General features: G+C 42.8%; 3 protein-coding genes across 4 annotated transcripts; 2 read left to right on the top strand and 1 right to left on the bottom strand.

The window, feature by feature from the left end:
* Positions 1-1954: 1954 nt before the first annotated feature.
* On the top strand, positions 1955-8171 carry LOC109512805 (cysteine/serine-rich nuclear protein 1-like). Its single transcript, XM_019864811.1, is given in 6 exon segments — positions 1955-2139; positions 4652-4861; positions 5630-5892; positions 5972-6142; positions 6144-6185; positions 6741-8171. Coding segments are annotated over 5 exon segments (1617 nt in total). The 5' UTR covers positions 1955-2139; positions 4652-4677; the 3' UTR covers positions 7698-8171.
* A 545-nt stretch (positions 8172-8716) lies between these two features.
* Positions 8717-13291, top strand: LOC109512804 (Golgi reassembly-stacking protein 1-like). The gene is made up of 9 exons (XM_019864810.1): positions 8717-8894; positions 9704-9784; positions 9881-10084; positions 10175-10261; positions 10722-10852; positions 11058-11193; positions 11322-11430; positions 11502-11645; positions 12348-13291. Exons 1-9 carry the CDS (start codon positions 8832-8834, stop codon positions 12752-12754), a joined length of 1362 nt encoding a protein of 453 aa, XP_019720369.1. The 5' UTR covers positions 8717-8831; the 3' UTR covers positions 12755-13291.
* A 1394-nt stretch (positions 13292-14685) lies between these two features.
* Positions 14686-23470, bottom strand: LOC109512802 (WD repeat-containing protein 48). Of its 2 annotated transcripts, none has more exons than XM_019864807.1 (18): positions 23431-23470; positions 21280-21420; positions 21112-21190; positions 20518-20730; positions 20328-20416; positions 19897-19998; positions 19279-19503; positions 18950-19024; positions 18627-18729; positions 18436-18533; positions 18233-18340; positions 17699-17795; positions 17521-17616; positions 17229-17334; positions 17044-17131; positions 16668-16744; positions 16389-16581; positions 14686-15983 (listed from the first exon to the last, which is right to left on the bottom strand). In XM_019864807.1, the coding sequence occupies exons 3-18, from the start codon at positions 21167-21169 to the stop codon at positions 15888-15890; spliced, it is 1824 nt and encodes a 607-aa protein (XP_019720366.1). In that variant the 5' UTR covers positions 21170-21190; positions 21280-21420; positions 23431-23470; the 3' UTR covers positions 14686-15887. The 2 variants fall into 2 exon arrangements, with proteins under 2 accessions (XP_019720366.1, XP_019720365.1); XM_019864806.1 differs by lacking the exon at positions 23431-23470 and adding an exon at positions 22096-22187.
* Between the last annotated feature and the right edge of the window lie 334 nt (positions 23471-23804).

Raw genomic sequence — 23804 nt, forward strand, 5'->3', positions numbered from 1 at the left:
GGGAAACTTGCTGCAACGTTGCCTTTGTGTTCATTTGACCCTTGAACGGCAGTCAATCTGGAACAAAATGAATAGAAATCCAATTGGGAATCTACATCAGTTATACACGGGTGACTGTGTGGAAAAATGAATGGTAACAACAAATGGAAGCATCACTGGCAATTTTACCTTCATAGCCATGCCGCATTTAGCTGATTTCAAATGTTGACTCAGTTCCGAAAGGGAGAGCATTGCACTCCAGTGACCTGGAAAACGGTGGCTCATCTCACCATTATATTTGGACAACCTGTGGAGATGCAACACGAATATCTGCAAAAAAAAATTGAAACGCCCCAAAAAGATTTATTCCTGCTGAGAGACCACAAGATGGTGTAGCCAAGGTCTACTTTTGTCTAAAGAAGCACCTCAACTCACTTCAGCATCTATAGTTCATTGGCAACAAGATGTCACAAAATGGCAACAAAGGAAGCACCTCAACTCATTTCAACATATATCCCAACATGGCGCCACAGCACAAAAAGCAGCAAATAGGTACATTTTTCTGTTCATATCGCAGAACAGTTTTTGTTTTTTTTTGGGATAAATGAATGGGTGATTCGAACACTTACTGTACTTTTGCAAAGACAAATATGGGTGACTTAGTTGCTCTTTGAGTAAAAGCGTCCCTCCCCTCCCAGCCAAAGTGGGTCAGCACATCCTTCTCTCAGCCAGAGCACTTGACCCAGCAGGTGTTAGCGCTGTTTTTGAGTTTGAATCAACAAATCAAGTACCGTGTCAACATGGAGTCAAAGCTCAAGCTCAAGGGTATTTTGTCTTTCTGTTCATCTGTCTTTCCATCTGTTAATCTGCCACGCACTCTGAGCAATGAGCTTCATTTTCCTCCCAGCCAGGGACAGCGAGCAGCCTGTGATTATCTTTAAAGCAGGCACTGGAATGTTAATCCCGCCTAGATTTGACCGTCTAATCAGTCATATATGAAAAAACACTGGAATTCATAGTTGCAACGCTTCAGACAAAGCATGCAGACATTTAACGGACTGGACTAAAAATGACACTCGTATCTGGTTGATAAGAAATAGATGCCTCAGAACCACAAAAGATTATTACCATAATCTAAAATGTGTTGCGTCTTTTAAAACAAATGTAGTCTGCTGGTGGATGCGTTACTTTATCGCTGCAGAGAAGCGCCAGAGAGCTTTTCCACATTTAAGAAAACTTTGAACAAATTACACATAGTAAAACACGCAATACAGGCTGGGAATTCGCTAGGAAGTAAGTTGTTCATTTGCAAATTTACCACAAACTCACAAACGTAGAGGGGGGAATGTATGCATGAATTAGACTACAGAAGCATGGTGATTTAGTGGTTAGCAAGTCTGTCCTAACATGTATGTAGTAATATAGAGGTATTTTATAATATAATATACACATATACAGCCTAGTTGTAGCTGATATAGCAGTCTGAACACCTTTATAACAATAATAATAAGCATTATTATTATAAAATAATAATAGGCATTATTATATAATAATTATTATTATTATTATTATATGTATCCATTCGCTTTTAGGTACCAATAGTTGCAAGAAATTATTTTTTAAAGTGATCCAATAACCACCAGCTGGAGTTTTAAAGTTTATTTATCTCCCGTTACGTCACTACTCTGGCAGAATGTGACTGGAATCGAAGAGGAACGATCCTAATCACGAGTTTGACTCGTGCAGCAAGATGAATCCCACTGCACGTCGCTTGGTGTCGTTTGTCACGATTTAGTGCAAAATTTTGATGTACATGCGGTTAGTCGTTGTATTTTATGACTTGATCTATTTAGCTCATATTTACAACTGCCGTGAAGGCGTTTTATTTAGTCATATCGTGCGTCGTTGTATTTTAATCATGCGACGTGTGTTATGTGTTAGGTTGACTAACGCAAGAGTTACTCTTGTTGTCTTGTGTATACTCTTTGATTGGTGCCAGCAGTCCCGAGGCGTTTACGCTGTCTGCCAATGCCTGCTACAACAGTGAAACATTAGCTTCACACAAACACTGACGAGAGGCGCAGCTGGCTGCAAGAGACCGTCAACTCTGCCACAAATCCACACTTATTTCCCCGTCATTATGCTGCCTCTGAAGTCGTGGTGAGTACATTGTTCAACACACACACACGCACACACACACACACACAAACACGATTGTGAGTTCCCTATGTTGGTATATTGTTGTGTGTATAAAACTGCCTGTAATTTTGACTTTTGTCATTACGCTTTAAAATATGACGTCACTATTATCCCACTGTAGAATTTTGGGTCATTGCTCAACTGTTGCCCAACTGTTTTTGCACCGGCGACCTTCTTTTCAAAGGCACAAATTCTGAAAGGAGTTGATCTATGAGTGTGCAGTAAAGAAAGCCAGAACAGTGTTGTCATTGTAACTGACATGTGTCTGCAAGAGGTGAAGGGGTCAGCCGCATGACGGTTATTACAGGGTATCAGGAAACAACTCCTCCAGTCAAAACTCACAATGTTCCAGTAAGTATTACACATGATGATGGACCAATGCCAGTTTCATAGACACTTTCATTAACATCAATACAAGTGTGTGTGTCCCCTCCGGCTTTGGCTTGTGCTTGGGCCTTTAAATAATAGATGGGCTCTCAGTGGAGAGCACAGTATGTTTCTGATGTAAGATACTGTACTAAATACAGTAAACATAAATGGGTGGAAAGGAGCAGTGAGTCATTAGAAATGCAGTCGTTTACCGTGGCATCTGGATGCTGTCTGAAGGGTGCCTCTCATTTTATTACATATTTTGTTGATTGAGCCACACACACACACACACACACACACACACACACACACACACACACACACACACACACACACACACACACATACTGAATGGCTCTGTTAATTGAGGATGGTGGGGAAAAGCAGCCTCTCAGTTCAGATCAACCAGAGGGGTGCTGTTGTTTACTTGCTGTATTTTATGGTTGGAGGAAGTTTAATCTTCCTGAATCTTGAATATGTTTTATACCACATTGACGATAAAAGCAGGAATTGTAATGATTAACTGACTTGCTGATCAGCAGCAGGTGACTCAGCTCATGTTTTGAAGGTCATCCCAGACTGTAAATTTTCCCCATTTCTTCCCTATCACTGTCCATTTCTAATGGCAATGACATTTGAATGAGGACATTTTGCCGTGAAACTATTTGTGGACGTTTGAAATTCTTTGACCACTTCAAATCAGTCGCATGCTTCCTTTCTTGGCAGACACCCAAGACATCACGCATGCCTTTCATTCTTTCCAAATGTTAACATATCCTACACATTGCTTGTGTACAGTGACAGCTTTCTTCAAATTATAAGCGCTGGGATTCCGTTACGCTCTACTTTCACCAAGTAGCCTTGAAAAAGCCCCGATATACTTTTAACTTCATTCCTCAACGTTTGGATAAGTCTTCCTTATTCACGTCCCCAAAATAGCAGCTTCTTATAAACCCCACTCCAGTTTCGTCTGTCCTTACTGGATTCACCACAAACATGAGGAATCAGTGGAATGTTAATTAGCCTGCTGGAAGTTAGGAAAAAGAGATGTTAATTTTCTTTGACATCGAACTGACTTAAATCAACTGCTCAGCTGTTTAGCGGGCATAATTTCAGTTCAAATTTGAACACCTTTTCAACGTTAATTTGAAGGATGAGTGCTATCGATATGCAATTAGCTTAAACAAACGAGTTGCTTCAAACCGGCTTGGCCAGTGCCGACGCTGCTCTCTTTCATTCAAACAACGCCTTGTATTTGAACTTTATGAAGATGATGTACAGTATACACGGTATATTGTGGAGAACGCTTGCTCCCAAATTAGATGATTAGAATTCGGTTTTAATGGCCCTTTCTTCACCTTCCTAAAATAATAACCGATTAACTAATAACTCGTACTGATTATTTTAATGATTACTCATGTCATTTCAGGGATTGAATTAAATGATGTGTTTAACTAAGGATGTAGCCAATTTTAGTAGAGGCAGCCAGCATCCTGAGATGTTGTTTTTTTTTTTTGTTTTTTTTTGTCAAACTAGACTACGGCCATTATTTTAAGAACAGTACAATATCTACAATGGAATGGCAAACAGTTAATTAAAGTGAAAGGTAGAGGATTGTATTTTGTATTTAGCCCTTTTTCATTTGTGCGCAAGTGAGCTTCCTGTTCTTCCTTGCACAACCCCCCCCCCCCAAATTGGAATTATGAGCTGCTGCGTGGTCATTTTTTGCTTTATGTTGTGAGCCCAAATTCATACAGGTTAGCTTTAGATGCACGGCCACTTGAGTGAAGTAAAACTAAAGAAGAGCAATAGCCGCTAATGCACTTGAAGCCATTTCTTGTATGGGGCAAAGAGTCAACACACGAAATGAATACACTGACAAGGAGCATGGAGTAAATCATAGGTGTCAACCTCCCCTCCTCGAGGTCCGCTACCTGTGCCATGCAATTGGCTGGTGATCAGTCCAGGGTACCTCAAACCCGATATAAATAATTATATTGGATTGGATTCATGGCAATTCAATTTGCTTCAATGGAGAATTTGTTCTTGTTTATTACTAGAGTGCATGTTTTAATCATCTCTTTGTTTGTTTTTTTTCCTGCAGAATGTATAACCACCCTCGCCAAAACAATGGCAGGTGTCCTGAAGCGGAAGTTTGCAGCGGTTGAGGAAAGCCCCAGCTACTCAGGCTCTTCCTCCTCTCCACCATCCTCTTCACCCACATCTTCAGAGTGCGAGTCCGACGGGGAGAGCAGCTCCTCCGAGACGCAGGATTTTACGCCCCACAGCCCCTCTGCGCCCACCAGCTTACCCGGTGAGTAGCCGAGCCGATGAGCCGTCTCGAGCCCCTTCCTTATCGGACCACGTCCCATTCATGGTTTACAGGAGCGTCTCTTATCGCACTGCAGCAGCCCTATTATGACTTACTGATATGAAAACGCTGACCTCGGGGCTGTTTTTTGACAATGCGGGGAGAAATGTTTCCCTCAACTGCCTGTCCTCTCTGTGGCAGACGATGATTCGTTTGAGCAGTGGGATGCTGTGGACTGTACCGAATGATTAAAATGTCTGACTTTTGTGTCCGTCAGTGAAAACGATGCTGTGCAAAACAGTTTCATTCCTGTTTTGAAGTTGCACAACAGAGTCACGCTGCAAGCGGAGGCTGAGTGCAGAGCACGCTTTTTAGACACGCGGACACACAGCCTGAGATTAGCTTAGTCAGCTGGCTTCGCTTGTTTACTGACTGGTGGGAGAAGAATTCATCCTCAGTTATGTGTGAAGGTCAGAAGACCTTTTTGAAACCAAACTGTTAAATGAGGCAGTCACCGGGAGCATGACCTCACCGATTTCCACTCAAAAGATTTCCATCATGTTCTCTTTTATTTTCTTTCCCCTATTCTGTTTTTGTTCTGTTTTCAGGAGTAACAGACTCGGCACACTCGACAAGACACGGCAACTGCACTGATTCGTTTTAATGCTACAACTAATAAATTAATTATTCTTGTGAATAAATTGAAATAAAAAAAAAAAAACAAACACATGCTCATCCTTGCTTTTCTCTCTCTCTCTCTTCCTCTCTCAGTCGGGTCCATTGTGAAGAAGCCGAGGCTGGTCAAGAGGCAGTGTCGTGTGCGCTTCGACCAAGTTGCTGTTTTCAGTTTCCCTCGCTGTCAGGGCTTCACCAGCGTGCCCAGTCACGGCGGTGCCACCTTGGGCATGATGCGGCAGCACAGCAGCCTCCACAAGTACACGGTAGCAGAGCATGCATCGGAGCAACGGCGCCGGCGTCGGCAAAGGCACCTGCTCAGATTAGGAGAGGAGAGATTTGATGCATCCAAACAAAATGTGAGTTCATCTAATTTCGCCGCGATTGAGCTCACCTTGTACCCTGTAGTTCATCTTACTTTGTCTTCTTTGCTTGTAGCAGATCGCCAATGAGGCTGTTGGCCAGGACGAAGCGGGTCCACTCACAAGAGACCCCCAAGTGTCCGCTGATGACGGTGACGTCCACATCGGTGAGGCGGAGCTGGACGATAGAGGCTCCGTGCAGCCATATTCATCCAGGCAGCGGCAGGGCCTCCCCCCGGCACATGGGGGGTAGAGACCCGGCCTGCAGCTTGGCGGGCATCAAGTGTCAGGTAAAGACCCACAAACGCATTTATGAGCTTTGCGACGTGCAAGCCTTGATCAATTTTTCCGCTTTGTTTGGTGAAGCAATATTTGAGGAAGGAACAATCTTCAGTCAAAAAAAAAAAAAAAAGAGTGGAGTGATTAGTGTACTGTCATGAATGCGGGCAAGGATTGCCGCAGTCGGCACTGCATTTTTAGCTCGTTATTGAACAGAACAAACAGTTAAACGCACATATACAAAATGAAAACCCTCGGCTGTACTCCAGATGACTCCAGTCCCTGAGACAAACGGGCCAACTTGACTGCAGCTCCCGGCACCACTCGCTAGGCCACGCCCCTTAAAGGCACACACCCAACGTACAAATAGCACAATTCCTACAGTAATATCATTTTATGAAAACATTTTTTGAACATTCCATGTACAGTGCCGTTTTGTCTTCTTAAAACTTTTTTTTTTGAATGATGAGCCTGGAACAAATTCATGGCAGAGTCCACCAGAGACAACGTTGAGTCCATTTTGGGTTCATCACTCGTAACCGTGGCTTGATCTCTTTCACCATCAGGTGGACCGCTTCAGCTTTCCATGTGGCTGCACTAAGGACGGCTGCGGAAACACCGAGGGATACGTGGAGTTTGACTCCAAACGTGTGCAGACACATTACATCCACACCGTCATGCGACTCGATTTAGAGCGGCGACTGCGAGCTGAAACGACAAGCCTCGCAGACCAGTCGATACTTTCAGAAGAGCTTGTGGAGTCTCCAGATCTGAGTGAGACTCATCCTGTGAACAATGAACCATTCAAGACGTACCCTTTTGGTTTTTCCTTGGAAGAAGATGATCTTGCGCTGAGCATTGCCACCGGCCCGACGTTTAATTTCCTGCCGGCGCGAACAGTGGTGGAAGAGAGCAGCTGCAGTAGTGACATGACTGAGTCCTCCAGCTCTTCCGCTGATTGCAATGGTGGGCAACTTCCTGCCAATCATGGAGGTGCGCCTTGCAGCCTCAGCATCTGTGATTCTGAAAATAATAACTACTCGATGTGTCACCAACTGAGACTTATGGCAGCACCGCTGACCCTGAGCAGCAGTTGTGAGTCAAACGGGACAACTGACAGAATGGGAGCACTTTCGGCCAACTCCTTCGCAGACAATCAAAGCTCAGTCGCAGCGACAGATTATCTCGATGAAAATGCAAACCAAGCAAGAGACCCCATTGACAATGAGGATTCCCTTGAAGACTATCCAAACACTCCCTCCCCTACTGTGGACTTTTCCTCCAGCAGGTACATGGACCTGAGTCTCTCTTCGGAGTCTGACCTGGAGTTCTTTGACAGCGACTATCCTTCTGGGCCATTTCGCAGCTCGTTCAAAGAGCACAGACACGCAGACAGCTTTCATCACCCCCAGCTGATGAGCTCAGTTTATTTGCCACAGTGTGAATCAAGCACCTACCTCCTGGAGTCTCTGATTGGCCTGACTGAGCCGAGCGCAGAGCAGGTTTATGATCACCAACTTTGAATTGAAATGATTGTGTCGGAGAGCAATTGATAGAGTTGTTATGATTTCAGTGCTTTTTCTGATGTTAAAATTTCCATTTTCTTTTTATCTATTACTGTAATCTTTCAGTGAAGTCCATAGACTTGTATTTCTAATGCAATTTTTTTTCAAAGTTTGACTTATTTACTTTCCATTTACAGGTATACTATGGCCAGAAAATGAATGATTCCTAATATGGAAATTAGGCCATATGTGTATGAACCACTTGGAGCATGAGCATCTGTCTTAAAATATAAACAAATTATTATAAATATTTTGGTAACTGGCCAGATCACCACTTTATATATGAAGCTATGGAAAAACTGTTTACCTTTGTGTCGGTTAGGTTAGTCAATGTCATGCCTGGTAATAAAATTGCTTTTTACATGCCTTCCAATATATTTATGTACTGTAGTAATAAATGGAAGTGTTTATTTATTAAATCACTGATCTCAAGGGTGTTCAATTTATTAAAGTGCATAACTAGATATTCATTTATTCTGGCAACAAGAATTAGTCCAGAGACTTCAGAGAGACATTATCCGTCCATTCTTTTGCAATAGCGCTTATCCTCAGGGTTGCAGCTGAGGTGGAGCCCATCTAAACCACCTGACTGAGGGTACAGGCAAGGTCAACAAACCTTGAACCGAGCGCTACTGTGTAGGAAATTCAGAGTAGTCCCATTTTGCCTTGGATAATGTCTTCACCAAAGATGGATTTTATCTAGTTTGGTCAAGCATGACAAGAGGGAAAACCTTAAGAGACCCAATTAAAACAAGTATAAGAAGACCAGGTGGATAGATGGGGAACAGTGGTCCAAATATTCACGAAAAGCTCGAAAGAAAGAGTGATTGATCACTTATTGCCACCCATGGCCTTATTTTGTGGGGACCTCGCAAAAAGCGACTCGCAGTGAGAAGATCGGGCTGAAGAGGGCGGCGAATCGCCACAGATACGTCTTAAAACGTTGAAGGCGCGAAGAGCGTTCGATCGGTCGATGGCAGCTCCGCTCGATTATTTCTGTCTGCTGACAATATGGCCACGCACTGTCAGGTGTGATCGTATTACGTGTCTAATTTTGTGTTTACATTTATTTTCTTAAATTCTCCTCGTCAGATGGGTTTGACACAGAGTTCGGAGGTGTCCGACGGAGGAACGTATGGATATCACGTCCACGGTGTAAGATTTGAGTGACCCAGTTGTTCTGCTTTGAGTTATTTGGGGTTGGCGAAGGAATCGCAGCTTATCTATCTGTGCTATCGCTAACTAAGTAGTTGTACCGGTCGAACATGTCGAGTTGGCGCCTGAAATAGCACTTATTTTTTTAAATGTAACTAATCATTCGTGTCAAATATTATACTGAGGTCGTGTTCAGACTTTCCCCAAGCGTCCTATTTTAAATACGCAACCACCTTTTGAAAATTAACATTGTCCCGTTTTCATTGACACCGTTGCGGGGTAGTCATTTTAAAAAATATGTTTTTATTGTTGTGGTTGTAGTTGCAGCGCTACTTTAATCATGTAACTGTTACAAAGGGGCAGTCGCGTCTTCGTCATATTTTCTGAGGTCGGGAGTTCGAATCTAAGCTCCAACCGAACCCTCCTGTGCAGTGTGCATCTTCTTCCGCTGCTTGCATGGGTATTATCCGGCTACTCCGGCTTTCTCCCACATTACAAAAACATGATTCATATGCCAAGACAATCTTATAAATAGTCTATGGATGTGAATGTGATTGGTTGTCGTTATAGATGTGCCCTGCGATTGGGTGGCGACTGGTCAAGTGTGTCCAGTAACTGAGACGTCTGGGTTGTCATCCCAGTGAGAATAAGCGGAATACAAAATCGATGGACCGATGGTCATTCCGTTTCACAAGAATGTTAAAATAGTAATACTGAAGCAAAGTTTCCTGCTTCGTTATAAATATAAATGCAGTTCCTGTCTTTTACTTGATTTTCATTTTTATACAAATGAACCTGGGTTTTGGCAGGTGCAGCCGAATTCTCCTGCGGAAAAATGTGGACTGCAACCGTTCTTTGACTTCATTTTGTCTTTGGACCACAAAAGACTTGTAAGTAAATGGCACACGTGTGCTTATATATGTATATGTGCCAGACAAAATATAACACCTTGGAACATCATTTGAATTATCCTTGCTCTGTATCAGAATGTAGAAAATGACCTGCTGAAGGAGGTCCTGAAAGCCAATATGGAGAAAGTGGTGAGCATGGAAGTGTACAGCACCAAGAGCATGATGATTCGTGAGTTGGAGGTGACGCCCAGCAATATGTGGAGCGGACAAGGCCTGCTGGGCGCCAGTGTTCGCTTCTGCAGCTTCCAAGGAGCCAATGAGAATGTTTGGCATGTCCTGGTGAGGATGAGAGCACACTTGTCTGCAGTTAGCTTAAATTTCCACATTTTGTCTCTCATTCACTAAAGATGACATTTGTTTTTTCCCAAGGATGTGGAAGCCAGTTCACCTGCTGCACTGGCTGGCCTCCATCCCCACACCGACTACATTGTTGGAGCAGATCATTTGTTGCAAGATGTAAGTAGAGATAGAACTATTAAAAAAATATCGATAGTATGATTTGCAAATCATGTTCAACCTATATTTGATTGAATACACTATAAAGACAAGATATTTGATGTTAAAACTAGTAAATAAATATCATGACCCCCCGGCCCATTAAATTTAGTATACAAAAGGAAAAAAAAAATCTGTGTGTATCTGAATTTTGTTTTGTTTGGTTACATATTTTTGTATTGGGGGAAACTGACTGAGCCCTACCACAACTAGTGAAAATCCTTCTCACTCTCACTTGTTCTACCTTATAGAGGCTGAAACAATAATATAGATTTTACATTTCATCACTGTTTATGGGTGTACCGTAAATGTTTTTAGCTATAATTATAAGACCCAATGTGAGACGAAAAGTGGCCATGAGCCAAATGAGCTTAACGAGACGACTGAGATGGTTCTTTATGAAAAACATCTTGACTGCCAGTCAGAAGACTTCTTCTCGCTGATTGAGGCCAATGAGGGGAAGCAAGTGAAGTTGCTGGTGTACAGCGCCCTCACGGACAATTGCAGAGAAGTGGTGGTCACACCCAATGGTGCATGGGGAGGCGAAGGAAGGTATGGTGCAAAATGTTTATTCTATCATTTCATCAATTGAGAGGGCTTTACGAACCCTGTCCATCACCTGAATCCGAAGTCTTCCAAAAGATTTCTAACTTAATTCTCCATGGAAGCAACGCTCGTTTGGTTCCTTGATGCAACATCTCCTCGATGAGCACTAGTTCATCTTGACTTTGTTGCTTTTACTGATTCCGACTTTTAGTTTAGGTTGCGGCATTGGATACGGTTACCTGCACCGAATCCCTGCACGTTCTGACATAACGATACCAAAGAGCCCCGAGGCCCCTGCTCCCGAGGAGAGGCCACCTCCAGAGCTGCCGAACCACGGCTTCACAGAGGTAGACGGATCACCGACAAGAAAACGACCTTCTCTCCAATACATGAACTGCTTGGTTCATTCATGTCCAATACAAAGTCGTACTGACGTGCCCGTAATAGATACTAGAACCTCTACGTGTGATTTTAGGCACCCTTGATGGCACCTTCAAGCCAAAGCGATGATGTGTTAGACTCGAGACAGGTCACCCTCCAGGATATTTCTCTTCCTCCACCAATGCAGAGTGTCAAGGATCACGGTGAGTTGAGTCAAGAAACCCTCGTGTGAGACTTTTTTCGAATTTTCGAGTGATTGCGATTGTCTTTACAGGCTCACCCGATTCTGAAATGGCCGCCACGAGTCCCGTAACTGCTGATTTGATAGACAAGCTGGATCTGTCCATGTCGTCTGTTGACATGAACAACACTTCCCTTGCAATGAACTGTGACAAAGAGGACGAGATCTCCGGTGTTGGTAAGTTAGGATGCAACAAACTCTCATTGTCGGGCGGGGTCTTGAGGGCAGCGTGTGCAAACCGAAGATATGCATGTTCGCTTTTGGATTGTGTACCAGAGCAAGAATGGTCAATCTGTGTCTCGTTCATTCATTTGGATTTTCATCTGCCCGTTGGAAAACAAAAAAAATGCAAAAGTGGGTGATTAAGCTAAGGCACGAAGCCGACTACAAAAGTTTTCAACGGCTTTTTACATTTTAGGAAATGGTTGAATGATTGTTTGATGCAGTGTGTCAGGAGAAAAAAGTATGATTGAAGTAATATTTACATGAGATAGGAGTAGCCTGTGAGACACACCAAAGCAAAGCCACAGCAAAGAAAATAGCAAAATGTAGTAAATGAAGCTCAGCAAAATGCTGCTTTTTACTTAGACTTGTTCCTGCCTGATTATGAGGTGCGATGTGCATTGTTCTGGATAGGTTAGAATTTTATTTTATGAAACCCTAACTGTGGATCCAATAATCAAGAATGACACATACACGTTTGCATCTGGTCACACCCCTGCAAAGATTTCTGGTTACTTGACATCTCTGCCTAAACTTCTCATGTTGGGATTGGTTATTCATATGGTGGGTGAACATAAAAACAAAACAAACAAAAAAACTGTTGGAATATGTTTTAACACTACTTTTCCAGTAACTATTTGATTTCCTATTCTGCAGAGGTGCTGGATGGAAGTGAACTGCATTCTTCCAAAGGGATTATCCATCAAGAGCACAACTCCTCGGCCTCCGTGGATCTCACTTCTGTTCTCAGGAGCAGTCAGTCCGATTCCGGCGTTTCAGCCAAAGAGCATTCTGACCTCAACGCCACTGACATCGCAGGCTCCCTCTGTGAGTCCCATCATAGCCACAGTCCACCACTAGGTGCGCTATCGCCCTGCATAAACCCATTGGAGCCGTACGATGAACAACTTTGTCTGCCTGCTACTGATGGGTGCCCAGGTGAGTCCCAAATCCATAAGTCACCCATTCAGGAAACTGAAGATCAGTCCAGAGAGGAGACTTATGCTCATCACTGCGAGCATGGGGATGCTGAGGATCAACCGCAAGAGCCAAAGTTGGACTAAAACTGCTTCAGGCCAGATTGAGAGTGAACAAAGCAAGAAAAAAAAAGCCACCGACAATCCCCAATCATTTTTGTTTTGAAAGACAGGCAATAAAGACAATCTATATTCCTATAGCACGCTATACAAAAAAAAAAAAGTACTCCGACAAATGTGGGCCATTGGGATATAATCTAGCAAATATTTTTATATTTATATTTTTAGTAAATAATCATTAACTCTGAATTTTATGGCTGCAACACATTCCCATCAAGTTGGGACCGGGTCATGTTTCCCACTGTGTTACATCACCTTTTCTTTTCACAACATTCAATGAACGTTTTGGCAATCGAGGACACTCATTGTGTTGGTGGAATTCTTTCCCATTCTTGCTTGATGTTCAGCTTCATCTGTTCAACAGTCCGGGGTCTCCATTTGTGTATTTTGTGGTTCATAATCAGCCATACATTTTCATTGGGAGACAGGTCTTGACACTAACAGCCCCAGACCATCACAGACGCTTTTGAGCTTTGTATCCATAACAGTCACTCAACTTTCCCCAAAAAAATTTGTAAAGTGGACTCGTCAGACCACAGCACCCTTTTCCACTTTGCCCAGAGAAGCTTTAGCTTTCTAAAGTTTTTTCTGAGCCCATCTGGTGATATCCTTTCCACATTGATGTTGGTTTTTCATGCAGTGCCGTCTGGGGGATCGAATGGCAAAGGCATTCAATGTTGATTTCCGGCCATGCCGCTGACATGCAGTGATGTTTCCAGATTATCTGAATCTTTTGACGCTATATGGACCGTAGATGACGAAATCCCAAATTCCTTGCAATTCTGCGTCAAGGAACATCGCCTAAACACCGTTTTCTTATGCGGTCGTTCACAAAGAGGTGAACCTCGTCCCATCTCTGCTTGTGAACGACTGACCAATTCAGGTAGCTCCTTTTTAGACGTGGTCATGGCACCCGCCTGTTCCCGGTTAGCCTGTTCACCTGTGGCATGTTCCAAAGAGGTGCTTGGTGAGTTTTCCTCAACTTTCTCTGTCTCTTTTGCCACTTGTGTTTTTGGAAGGTGTTGCTGCCATAAAATTCCAAGTTAATGATCATTCGCTAAAAACAAATTGTTAGTTTGAACATGAAATATCTTGTCTTTGTAGTGGATTCGATTAAATATAGGTGGGCCATGATTTGCAAATCATTGTATTCTGTTTTTATTCATGTTTAACAGAACATCCCAACTTCATTGGAATCGGGTTTGTACAAAGCTAAATATGAGAACAAGTTACTGCTGATTTTATCGTGTTATTGTCACCCAGTGCAAGTGGATACAGGTTGCAAAATCTCTGACATCCCAGGTGTTATAGGGGACTCTTTCAAAGATGACAGAAATCTCGAGTGTATCACAACAATTGAAAACAATCAACATTGCTTGATGAAACGACAGGCTGACCTTTGCAATAGTTTATATGTAGCTGCCTGTGCTGTTAATGCTGTTCACTTATGGCTTTATTTTGACGAAAGCTTTGACAAGATCATTTTAACATGTTTTAACCCAGCCTCTTGTTTTACTTTGTTTGTGAAGCAAAATATTCATTCACCCAGTCGGCTAGACACCACCTCCTGCAGTTTTGTGATCTATGCAATATTACTTGAAGAACAAGACAATAGAAGAGGTGACATTTGTAGTTGTAATTATAGTTATGGCGTTGTTGAGATTTTTTCTTTTTCTGGGAGATGTCTAAATAGTTCAGTAAAAGTACTTTTGCAGATATCAATGAAGTCAAATTTTTTGTGGGGAATGAATACAAATGTTTTCTCAGATGGTTGAAAATTTGACAGTACACTATAAATTATAAAACCACAAACATAGCATGAGTCCCTCATTCACACTTTCAAACTTAGTTGCCAAACGCTGACGTCAAACCATGTACTTGCACGATCTCCACAAATGTGTCATTGTTAAACCATTCCAATTTATTTCTTTGGAAGCCTAAAATATACATATTTCACAAATTCTTACAACAATTGATATTACAGTTCATCACCTAATTGGGGGGTAACCATCCTGTTTTGGCCAGCGAGAGCTCACATCAGCCCTTCTGGCCAAATGAATACCATCAAGTTTACAATAAAAAGATCTGTTCTGCTTGGTGATACCAAGGGAGGGAAAAAAACTTTTCCCACTGTTTTGTTTCGGTAAAGACAAATCATATACTATTATATCATATTTCATTGAGCTATTTAAATAAACTATACATTAGGAACAGCTCTCACTTTGACCAAGGTCATTGCTGATTACCAAAGCACAGTGAGATTTAATATATTTATATATATATATAATTTCAAATTTCTAAGTTGATTTAGACAACTACAAACATTCTTAAAGAGTAAACTGCAATTTCCAGGTTGTAATGAATACAACAAATGCCATTTGTATCATCCATGAAAAATTACAGCCATGAATGTGCTCTAAGGAATTGGAAAAATAACTGTTGGTATTAGGTAAACTTTACAACAAAACCGATGAAATCCGCCCGCCCCTCCCCCCCAAAAAGTCACTTAAAATCAAAAATATTGTACACAAGGTTAACATGAAAACATTCTGCTCACTGAGAATAGCACAGTTAAAACAGACGAAGACAAGTGTGATGATGTTCAAGCGCTCTCATAATTAGAAGTGGAGGTTACGTTCAAGTGAGGATGGGCGACTGTGACGCTTCCAGAAAGCGCGGGTGCTCCAAACCGGAGATACTGTTCACTGTGGAGTGTTTTTAGAACAAGGACAGGTCTGGAATGTTCTAAACATTCTGCACACACATTCACACACACACACACACGCTCACGAACATGTACAGCAGTTCATCATAAACATAGCAGTCAAAGATGTAAAAAAAAAAAAAAAAAAAAAAGTTTCAGTCCTGCAGAATAAAATTGAGTTCATTCTTCAAACTGTAAAAAAAAAAAAAATCTCGTCTCTTGGCTGCGCCAGCCTGGTATGTTCCCTATGACACGTCCTTGGAAAGAGCTCACTGCATTCCTGCAGATACTACAAACCATTTGACCATGAACGGACTTCAGGATATTACATGTCAATGAGTGGCGATTGGCAAATGACAAAAAAAAAAAAAGTTCTTGTTTTTCCAAATCTAAATTTCACGTGGACTTCTGCCTATAGTGAAGTGTCAAGTCCCCACCACTTTTCCAAATAAAATGTTTAACTGTTCGCAGGTCCATGTTGGGATCCAGAACCTTGAGAGGAGAGGAAGACCAGTTATTAGAAGAGTGGTTCGGAAACTTTTTTTTTTTACACCAAGTACCGCCACAAAAAAAAAAAAAAATACAAATTACGATTTTAGTGTTCAAACACTGGCAGAGCTTTAATTGCCTTAACATTGTGCTTAAATCTGAGAAAATGAAGACCCGTACTTATATCATGATTCAATTCAATGTGCGGCGCATTAAATTAAATTGTATCGCAATTAAAGTTTGGAAAAGATTCAATGCAAATGTATTGCTGTACAGGATGAAAAGAAAATGTTTAGGCTATTGAAACATGATGCGGGGTTTTGAACATTTATTTCAATCAGGCTTTGCTTATTGGGTGATCAATGCATTTGGGGTGTGTGCGTGTAAAACTCGAGTGATTAAATGTACCTGGTCTTGACACATGAGCTCTATCTTCTCCTCAGCTAGCATGGCCATGTCCTCCTCCTTTTCCTGCTCCCCGGGCTTGTCGTTGGCAGAGGAACTGGTGGTCTGAGACTCGTTGTCCAGGTTGATGATCTTCTCGTACACGTGCTCCATCACCTTCCTCACCTGCAGCATGTCACTGGCCGACAGACGGTCCCTGCGTCGTACGAAGGGGCACATACGTTCAACAAAGAGAAGGCGTTTGCTTTCCCCGGGAGCCAAGAGAGTGCAGGCAAAACTCACTTCTTCAGAGTTTTTGCACCGGAGGATGAATGAGGCTGGAGGTAGAATGGAATTTTGTTGAACTTGGGCATATTTTTCTGGCAAAAAGAAGAAAAGGCACCACGTGAAATGCTGCTTAAAAAAAAGAAAAAACCCCTGACTAATAACGCTTTGAAATGTATACTTATTTTGAATTGGCTAATATTTTTGAATACTGCTAATGTTACACATGGATTCAAATTAGGCAACTGCGGACAAGAAAAAACACTCTAACCAAATTCTGCTAAGTGTTCAGTTCTGAAAATAGTGTCAAATGATATGTGGAAAAACTAGATGTATATCAAATCAATGTCAATGACCTCCAAACTGAAAATGTGAAAATGACCTCAGTACTCACATCTACAGTTATATCAATGACCCATTGAGGGACGGTCTCGTTCAGCAACATGGACTCGGTCTCTCCGCCTGAATCTCGACAAAGCAACCTGAAGCGGAACCACACTGGCAATGAAGTGTGCTCACTTTTAAACCGTCTGCAGCTGCCATTCTCCTAACTAAAAGGGCCTTTTTCGCAAATGTTACCTGAAAAGCGTTCTGCCACCTGCTTCCCCGAAAATAACCGGTGTATGTGGCGGCACCTGGAAATATCCGTTTCCTTTCTGGATACGGTTCTCCTGCTCTCCATTCACTGTAGGCGGGTATCGCATACAACATGTTTACTCAACCAATCCGGCTACATTAAGTCAATCCCAACAGCTCACAAGCTACTTAAATGCAAAAAAAAAAAAAAAAAGTCTGTGGATATAGAGGAAGAGGGGAAAGTAGTTATACTGTAGGCCAACTGTTGATAATCAATGCTTTCAGACCGTCTCACCGTGGTTGACTTCATTCTCTTCCTCGTCCACAGAATTGATGCGCGTTCTGGGCCAGAACTCCAGCAGAGCCTGAAGCAGCAGTCCGCCCAAGTTTACTGCGGAGACAAAGACGAATATGACACAAACAATCCGACTTGCGACAATCGTCGCAGAAAGGACCTTTGCAGGGTTTCCTACATTTTGGGTCGGATCCGTCAGAGCTGGAGAAACCGGCATCCTTTGCAGACACCCAGGCGGCGAAGCAGTCGCTCTCATCCAGTGTGATGGTGAGCATCTGTTCAACAACACCGCTTTTAAAGCGCCCCTTTGACTTGTGTTATTTTATTCGACTACAGCGCTGCCCATCGATTCACAGGGGATCGGAAATCTGAAGTAATCGATGACCTCCTGAATAAGGTTCTCCGGGTTAGCACAAGATGGCGCCAAATCGGAACTCACTTCAACATAGTTTCATGGCACAAAGATGCCACAAGTTGGCGCCAGAGCGATACTTTGATCTCGTCATCATGGCCCATATTCAAAAGAAATGGCGCAAGAATTGTGGCTTGTTATTTCCCATGAACACAACCGGCGTGATAGGATTTTATGAAAAACATAAGCAGCCAGAGAGTAAAACTACGCCAGTGAAAGCACATTTACCATACAAGTTATGAAACAGCAGTTTGCGTCAAGAAGTAGCGAGATGTGTCCACTCTCAAGATTTTGACTTACCCCAGTTTTCAAATCAACTGAGAACCAGTTTGGCACATAGACCATCTTGAAGCGCTTTTTAATCTCCTCGTCAAACTCCACTTTGCCCAGGTCTTCACCTTTGCAAGCCTGAAGATCACACAAAGGCTCCAGTCAAACCCAAAAGACTAATTGGAAGATGTTTCAGTGTGATTTGTTGAACATATTCGGCCGCTTTTGTGTACCTTTAGGACATCCCAGAAAGCCACGTTGTTGTTGGTATCTTTGGTAAGTATGTGCCTCTTGTCATTCAGAATGTGACACTGGATAATGCTTGCCCCTCCTGCAAAGGCAGTGGAGATGTTTCCCCTCCATTACACTGGGAGAGAAAGCCTCGGAAGGACCTCAAGCTTATGACATCAACATGTTTACTCACCCTTGATGACTTGTTCTGGCTGCGTGCACAGTGGCGTTAGAGGCGTGCTGCAGTCATTATCGTATTCTCCTGATGATCTGAAGTTGTGCATTCCCTTGAGAGACTGTACAGTCATGCACGTTAGTCATTATCAAATATACACGACACATTATTAAGCACTTCACTATAGCATACGAATTTTTCTTTGTATTGACCACATTATCATGAGACAGAATATTTCTAACCCAAAAACTAGGTGGAGGTTAAATTTGGTGTCATGAATTTGACTATGCTGTATTTGAAAGTCATCATGCTCACAGGGGCGTTGCATTCCGCATGCTTACCCATTTATTAACAGATGACTTGGTGGTGGAGACCCAGATCGCAGGAGGTGGGTCAGCAGATCTGTCCAGTTCCATCTGTGCAAGGGACAGACAGAGGTAAGTCTGAATGGAAGTTGCATACACAGGTTTTCCAACAGAGTTCTGTTTCTAATGCGGCAAGGAATTTGTACCGTTTTGTGTGTGTGTGTGTGTGTACATATATTTTATAAAGATGTGTTAATTTCATCGCATTCACTTAGCCAGCGTGTAGCGTACTCGCCAGTGTTTCTGTGACACGACTGTTAGGATTCCTTGCTTTCTCACAAAGTGCAGGTAAAGTGTCTTCTTACTTTCAGCACTGGGGCCTTCTCTTCACAGATGAGAACACGGATGTCTGGGTTGCGCAGGTCCGTGCAATAAACCTTCTTGTCTCGACCGCCAGAATAGACGTGCGTGAAAGCCTCGTTGACCTGCAGGGCCCAGACGCCTTCATCGTGCACACGGTACGTAGCAATGCATCGCTGTTGACCGAGGGACCACAGACGGATTGTTCCATCCGAACTGCCTGACAGACACTGCAGGGTGGCAAAGCACATTCATCCAATATCAACCATCCATTATCTGAGCCGCTTAGCCTCACGAGGGTCGCAAGCGTGCTGGAGCCCGTCCCAGCTGTCTCGTAGGCGGGGTACACCCTGAACCAGTGGCCAGTCAAACGTAGGGCACAGATCGGGACAATTTAGAGTGTTCTATTAACGTACCGTGCATGTTATTTTTTTGGTTTTATTTTTCTTAATGTGAAAGAAGTACCCGGAGGAAACCCATGCGGAGATGGCACTGATTTTAAAAATCTCGTTTCTTTTTTTCTTCGCACTTCAGGTTTTTGAGATACTTTTTTGAGGGTATCGGCCCGAGGAAAAGATAAGACAAAAATTCCTCTATATCTAATTTTTAACAGCGAAACTCACTTGAGTACCATCTCGATTCAAAAGCAGCGACTTGACGTTATCTGTGTGGCCTTTCAGCTTCATCAATTTTGCACATGTTCGTGGATCCCACACTCTCAGCACCTGGGAAAGACAATTAGCACTTAAATGCAGGAATGCTTGTCAATTCAATTCATGACATTATCCAGGAAACCATCCAAAATGTTCAATGTCATCACCCAGTTTCACTGCACTCTCTCAGTGGGCTGGGCACGTAACAATTTGTGTCGATCAGAAAAACCCGTGGTATTTCTCACACATTCCAATCCAAGAGGAGATGAAATCCGACTTGTGCAAGCCTAACTGTGCCACCGAGGTGACGGATAGTAAAGTACTAAACGGACGAAGGTCATCATAATTTAGTGTGAAAAATCTGAAGACAGACAGTGTAAAAGAGGCAAGACAAGCCTCACCTTTTCTGTGGATCCAGACACGATCACCGTGCCCATCTGGTTCATGGCCAGACTGTAGATTGAATCCTTGTTTCCACTGAGTGATGAAGCTGATGCACACAAAATGTACGTCATCGTGCGTCGTTAATCAAACACAATACGACACACGAAACCGACGGTCCGCGTTTGAGACGGCAAAGCCGCAACTTACTTGTTACAGTGTTGTTGGAAGCAGTGAGCGCTGTAAGAGTATTGACATCCCAGAGAAAAATCTGCCGGTCAAGCCCTGCAGATGCCACCAGCTCCTTGTCCTTAGCATAGGCTAAGGCTTTCACATAGTCCTTGTGTGTTCGTAACGTTGACATACAGAACCCTTTATGTGCATTCCATACTTTGACAGTTGTATCCGAGGAAGCAGATATCACTGAAAAAAAACATGACCAACAAGTCAGTCTGTCTTGGAGAGAAAAGCTGAAAATGGAGCCTATCAATGAAGGCCAAAACGGAGCTGGCCGATATGACGATACAGTATATATCGCAAAGTGTTAATTAATTTACAACAACGAACCCGTAACTGCTTATGGGGCAATTCAAAAAATTGATGGACATAGGATATTGAATACATATAATATCACTAATGTGATTTGATTTTACAATTCAGTCCCAAGCATTGATTTTGACATCTGCAAAATAAATGTTCTCAAAATTACCTTAGAATAGAGCTCATCATTTTATTTGATAGATTTTTTTCCCCACATCAGCCAGCACCAGGCCAAAGTATTAAGATGTTGATGATCAAACTTACATGTTTTCCCATTGCAACAAAGAACTATGTCATTGACCCAATCTGTATGATGCTCCATCGAAGCAATATACGGGTCCTGCTACAGTGACAGAGGACAAAATAAATACATGCAGGCCTTTATCTAGAAATTCGCATTGTCATGTGTGACAACAGAGTGAAATTCAATACCTTATGCTGGTACACACTCCATATCCGGATGATTGAGTCTCTTCCAGCTGTGAAGAGCCGATTTAGCGCAGGGTCGAGTTGGAGAGCATTCACCCCATTTCTGTTGTATTTCTCCACCTCATCTCTAATGACGTAAGATACCTGAAGCAGTAAGCAGAGGGAGGTGAGCGCCGAGGTCACGCTGCTAGTGCCATGACCTCTGATTTCCGCGACTTCTCTAGAAGACGTCTTAAATATGATTTACGTTACATTAGATGTCCCGTACCAGGAGTTAGCAAGAAGGGGGAATTGTGGCTTATTTGAGCGACTCGTACAATGAGAAATAAATGTAAGTCATCCGATACGAAACGATACCTGCAGGGGATCGACAGCATACTTTCACTTAATTAAACCATACTGATGGGAGGCACTTAATGTACACCGAGGCAACCTAACGTCAGTTCTCCCAGCAATTAGACCGAGCCTACTGAGAGTGACGCCAGGCTATTACAAATAACGAAACTAATACAGCTCACACATCACGGGTAATAGTTGACAGGGGCGGTAGTGGAGTGTGCAAATATCCGACACGTACTCGTTGCAGAAAAGCAGGCAAAAGTATATCGATTTTGGAGGCGACGCTAGCACAAAAACGCTCTATACTAAGCTAAGCTAGCCAAATTAGCCGGCTCGACTTTGAAGAGTCAGAACAGCGATGCTGCAATTTCATGACTCTTATTAATGGTCGTCTATTATCCGCGAAAGACTCGTTTAAACGGGCCGCCATGCTGGAGCCGCTGCCAAGCGCGTGGTGATGAAGCAACTATTCGAATTTACCTGTACTTTTCTCCGCCCAGCAGCATTTTGCCTGTGATGCGTGGCCATCTTGCATGTTGACAGTCAATTCATGTGATGCTACATCCGGGACACAAAAAGAAAGCGTGCCGCGAAGCTCTATGGGTAACGTGTTCATGACAGTACGCTTCTTAAGGTCTGTTGAGTGATTTTACTCCATGTGAAATACTTTTTTTCAGCCGTTTACTAGCGCAACACATTTCCGGAATGAAAAAAAATATTTAAACCAGAGTGTTGTGCTATCAGTGTTTAATTTATTAAACCTTAGATCCTAAGTGAAGCTAAGCGGTAAAATGGATGGATGAAACGTAGTGGCATCTCTAGAACTATTTGAAAATTAAATGAAAAAAACAAAGAAAGAAATTATTATTAATGATGCAAAAAGATTGGGCGGGACGGTGGTTGACTGGTGAGCACCCAGCCTCACAGTGCAGAGGTCCTGTGTGGAGTTTGCATGTTCCCTCCCTGGCGTGGGTTTTCTCCTGGTACTCCGGTGTCCTACCACAATCCAAAAACATGCATGGCAGGTTAATGCAACACTCTAAATTAAATTGTCCCTAGGTATGATTCTGAGCCTGAATGTTTTTTTTTTTGTTTTTTTACGTGTGCCCTGCGATTGACTGGCAACCAGTTCAGGGTGTACTCCACCGACTGCCCGAAGTCACCTGGGATGGGTCAAACGTACCGGGACTGGACTTCACTGTAGGGGGCACTAGAGACCATTTTTTTGTACTCGTGTAACGCAACTTTAAAATATCGAATTGTTCGCCAGGGTGTTAAGAGTGATTTTGGTTCTTCGCTGTGCGATTATGGTTGTATTGTCCACTAGAGGGCGCAGTACGGCAGCGCCACTCAAAATAACCTTGCATGCACGGAACGTTGGTAGGTTTTTATCGGTTTTGCTTCATCACCAAAGGTTATTTGTTTTGTCCGAGTGTGAATCCGAGCCCGACACAGCATAGCATATAGGAAGAGATGCCGAGGATTTGGGGCCTCCATGTGAATACTGCAAAGTGAAAACACTATTTTCTGCGGCCCCTGGCACTGTCAGTTATTATATTGACCTGGAATCGTCCGCCTAATCACTTGACTCCACGGCGACCCTGCCTATAGATGCAGTAATCTTCTGTGTCCCAGCTATACTAAGCTAAGCTAGCCAAATTAGCCGGCTCGACTTTGAAGAGTCAGAACAGCGATGCTGCAATTTCATGACTCTTATTAATGGTCGTCTATTATCCGCGAAAGACTCGTTTAAACGGGCCGCCATGCTGGAGCCGCTGCCAAGCGCGTGGTGATGAAGCAACTATTCGAATTTACCTGTACTTTTCTCCGCCCAGCAGCATTTTGCCTGTGATGCGTGGCCATCTTGCATGTTGACAGTCAATTCATGTGATGCTACATCCGGGACACAAAAAGAAAGCGTGCCGCGAAGCTCTATGGGTAACGTGTTCATGACAGTACGCTTCTTAAGGTCTGTTGAGTGATTTTACTCCATGTGAAATACTTTTTTTCAGCCGTTTACTAGCGCAACACATTTCCGGAATGAAAAAAAATATTTAAACCAGAGTGTTGTGCTATCAGTGTTTAATTTATTAAACCTTAGATCCTAAGTGAAGCTAAGCGGTAAAATGGATGGATGAAACGTAGTGGCATCTCTAGAACTATTTGAAAATTAAATGAAAAAAACAAAG

Source organism: Hippocampus comes, unplaced genomic scaffold (assembly GCF_001891065.2).
Source record: "Hippocampus comes isolate QL1 unplaced genomic scaffold, H_comes_QL1_v1.1 scaffold285, whole genome shotgun sequence".
Lineage (NCBI taxonomy): Eukaryota > Metazoa > Chordata > Actinopteri > Syngnathiformes > Syngnathidae > Hippocampus > Hippocampus comes.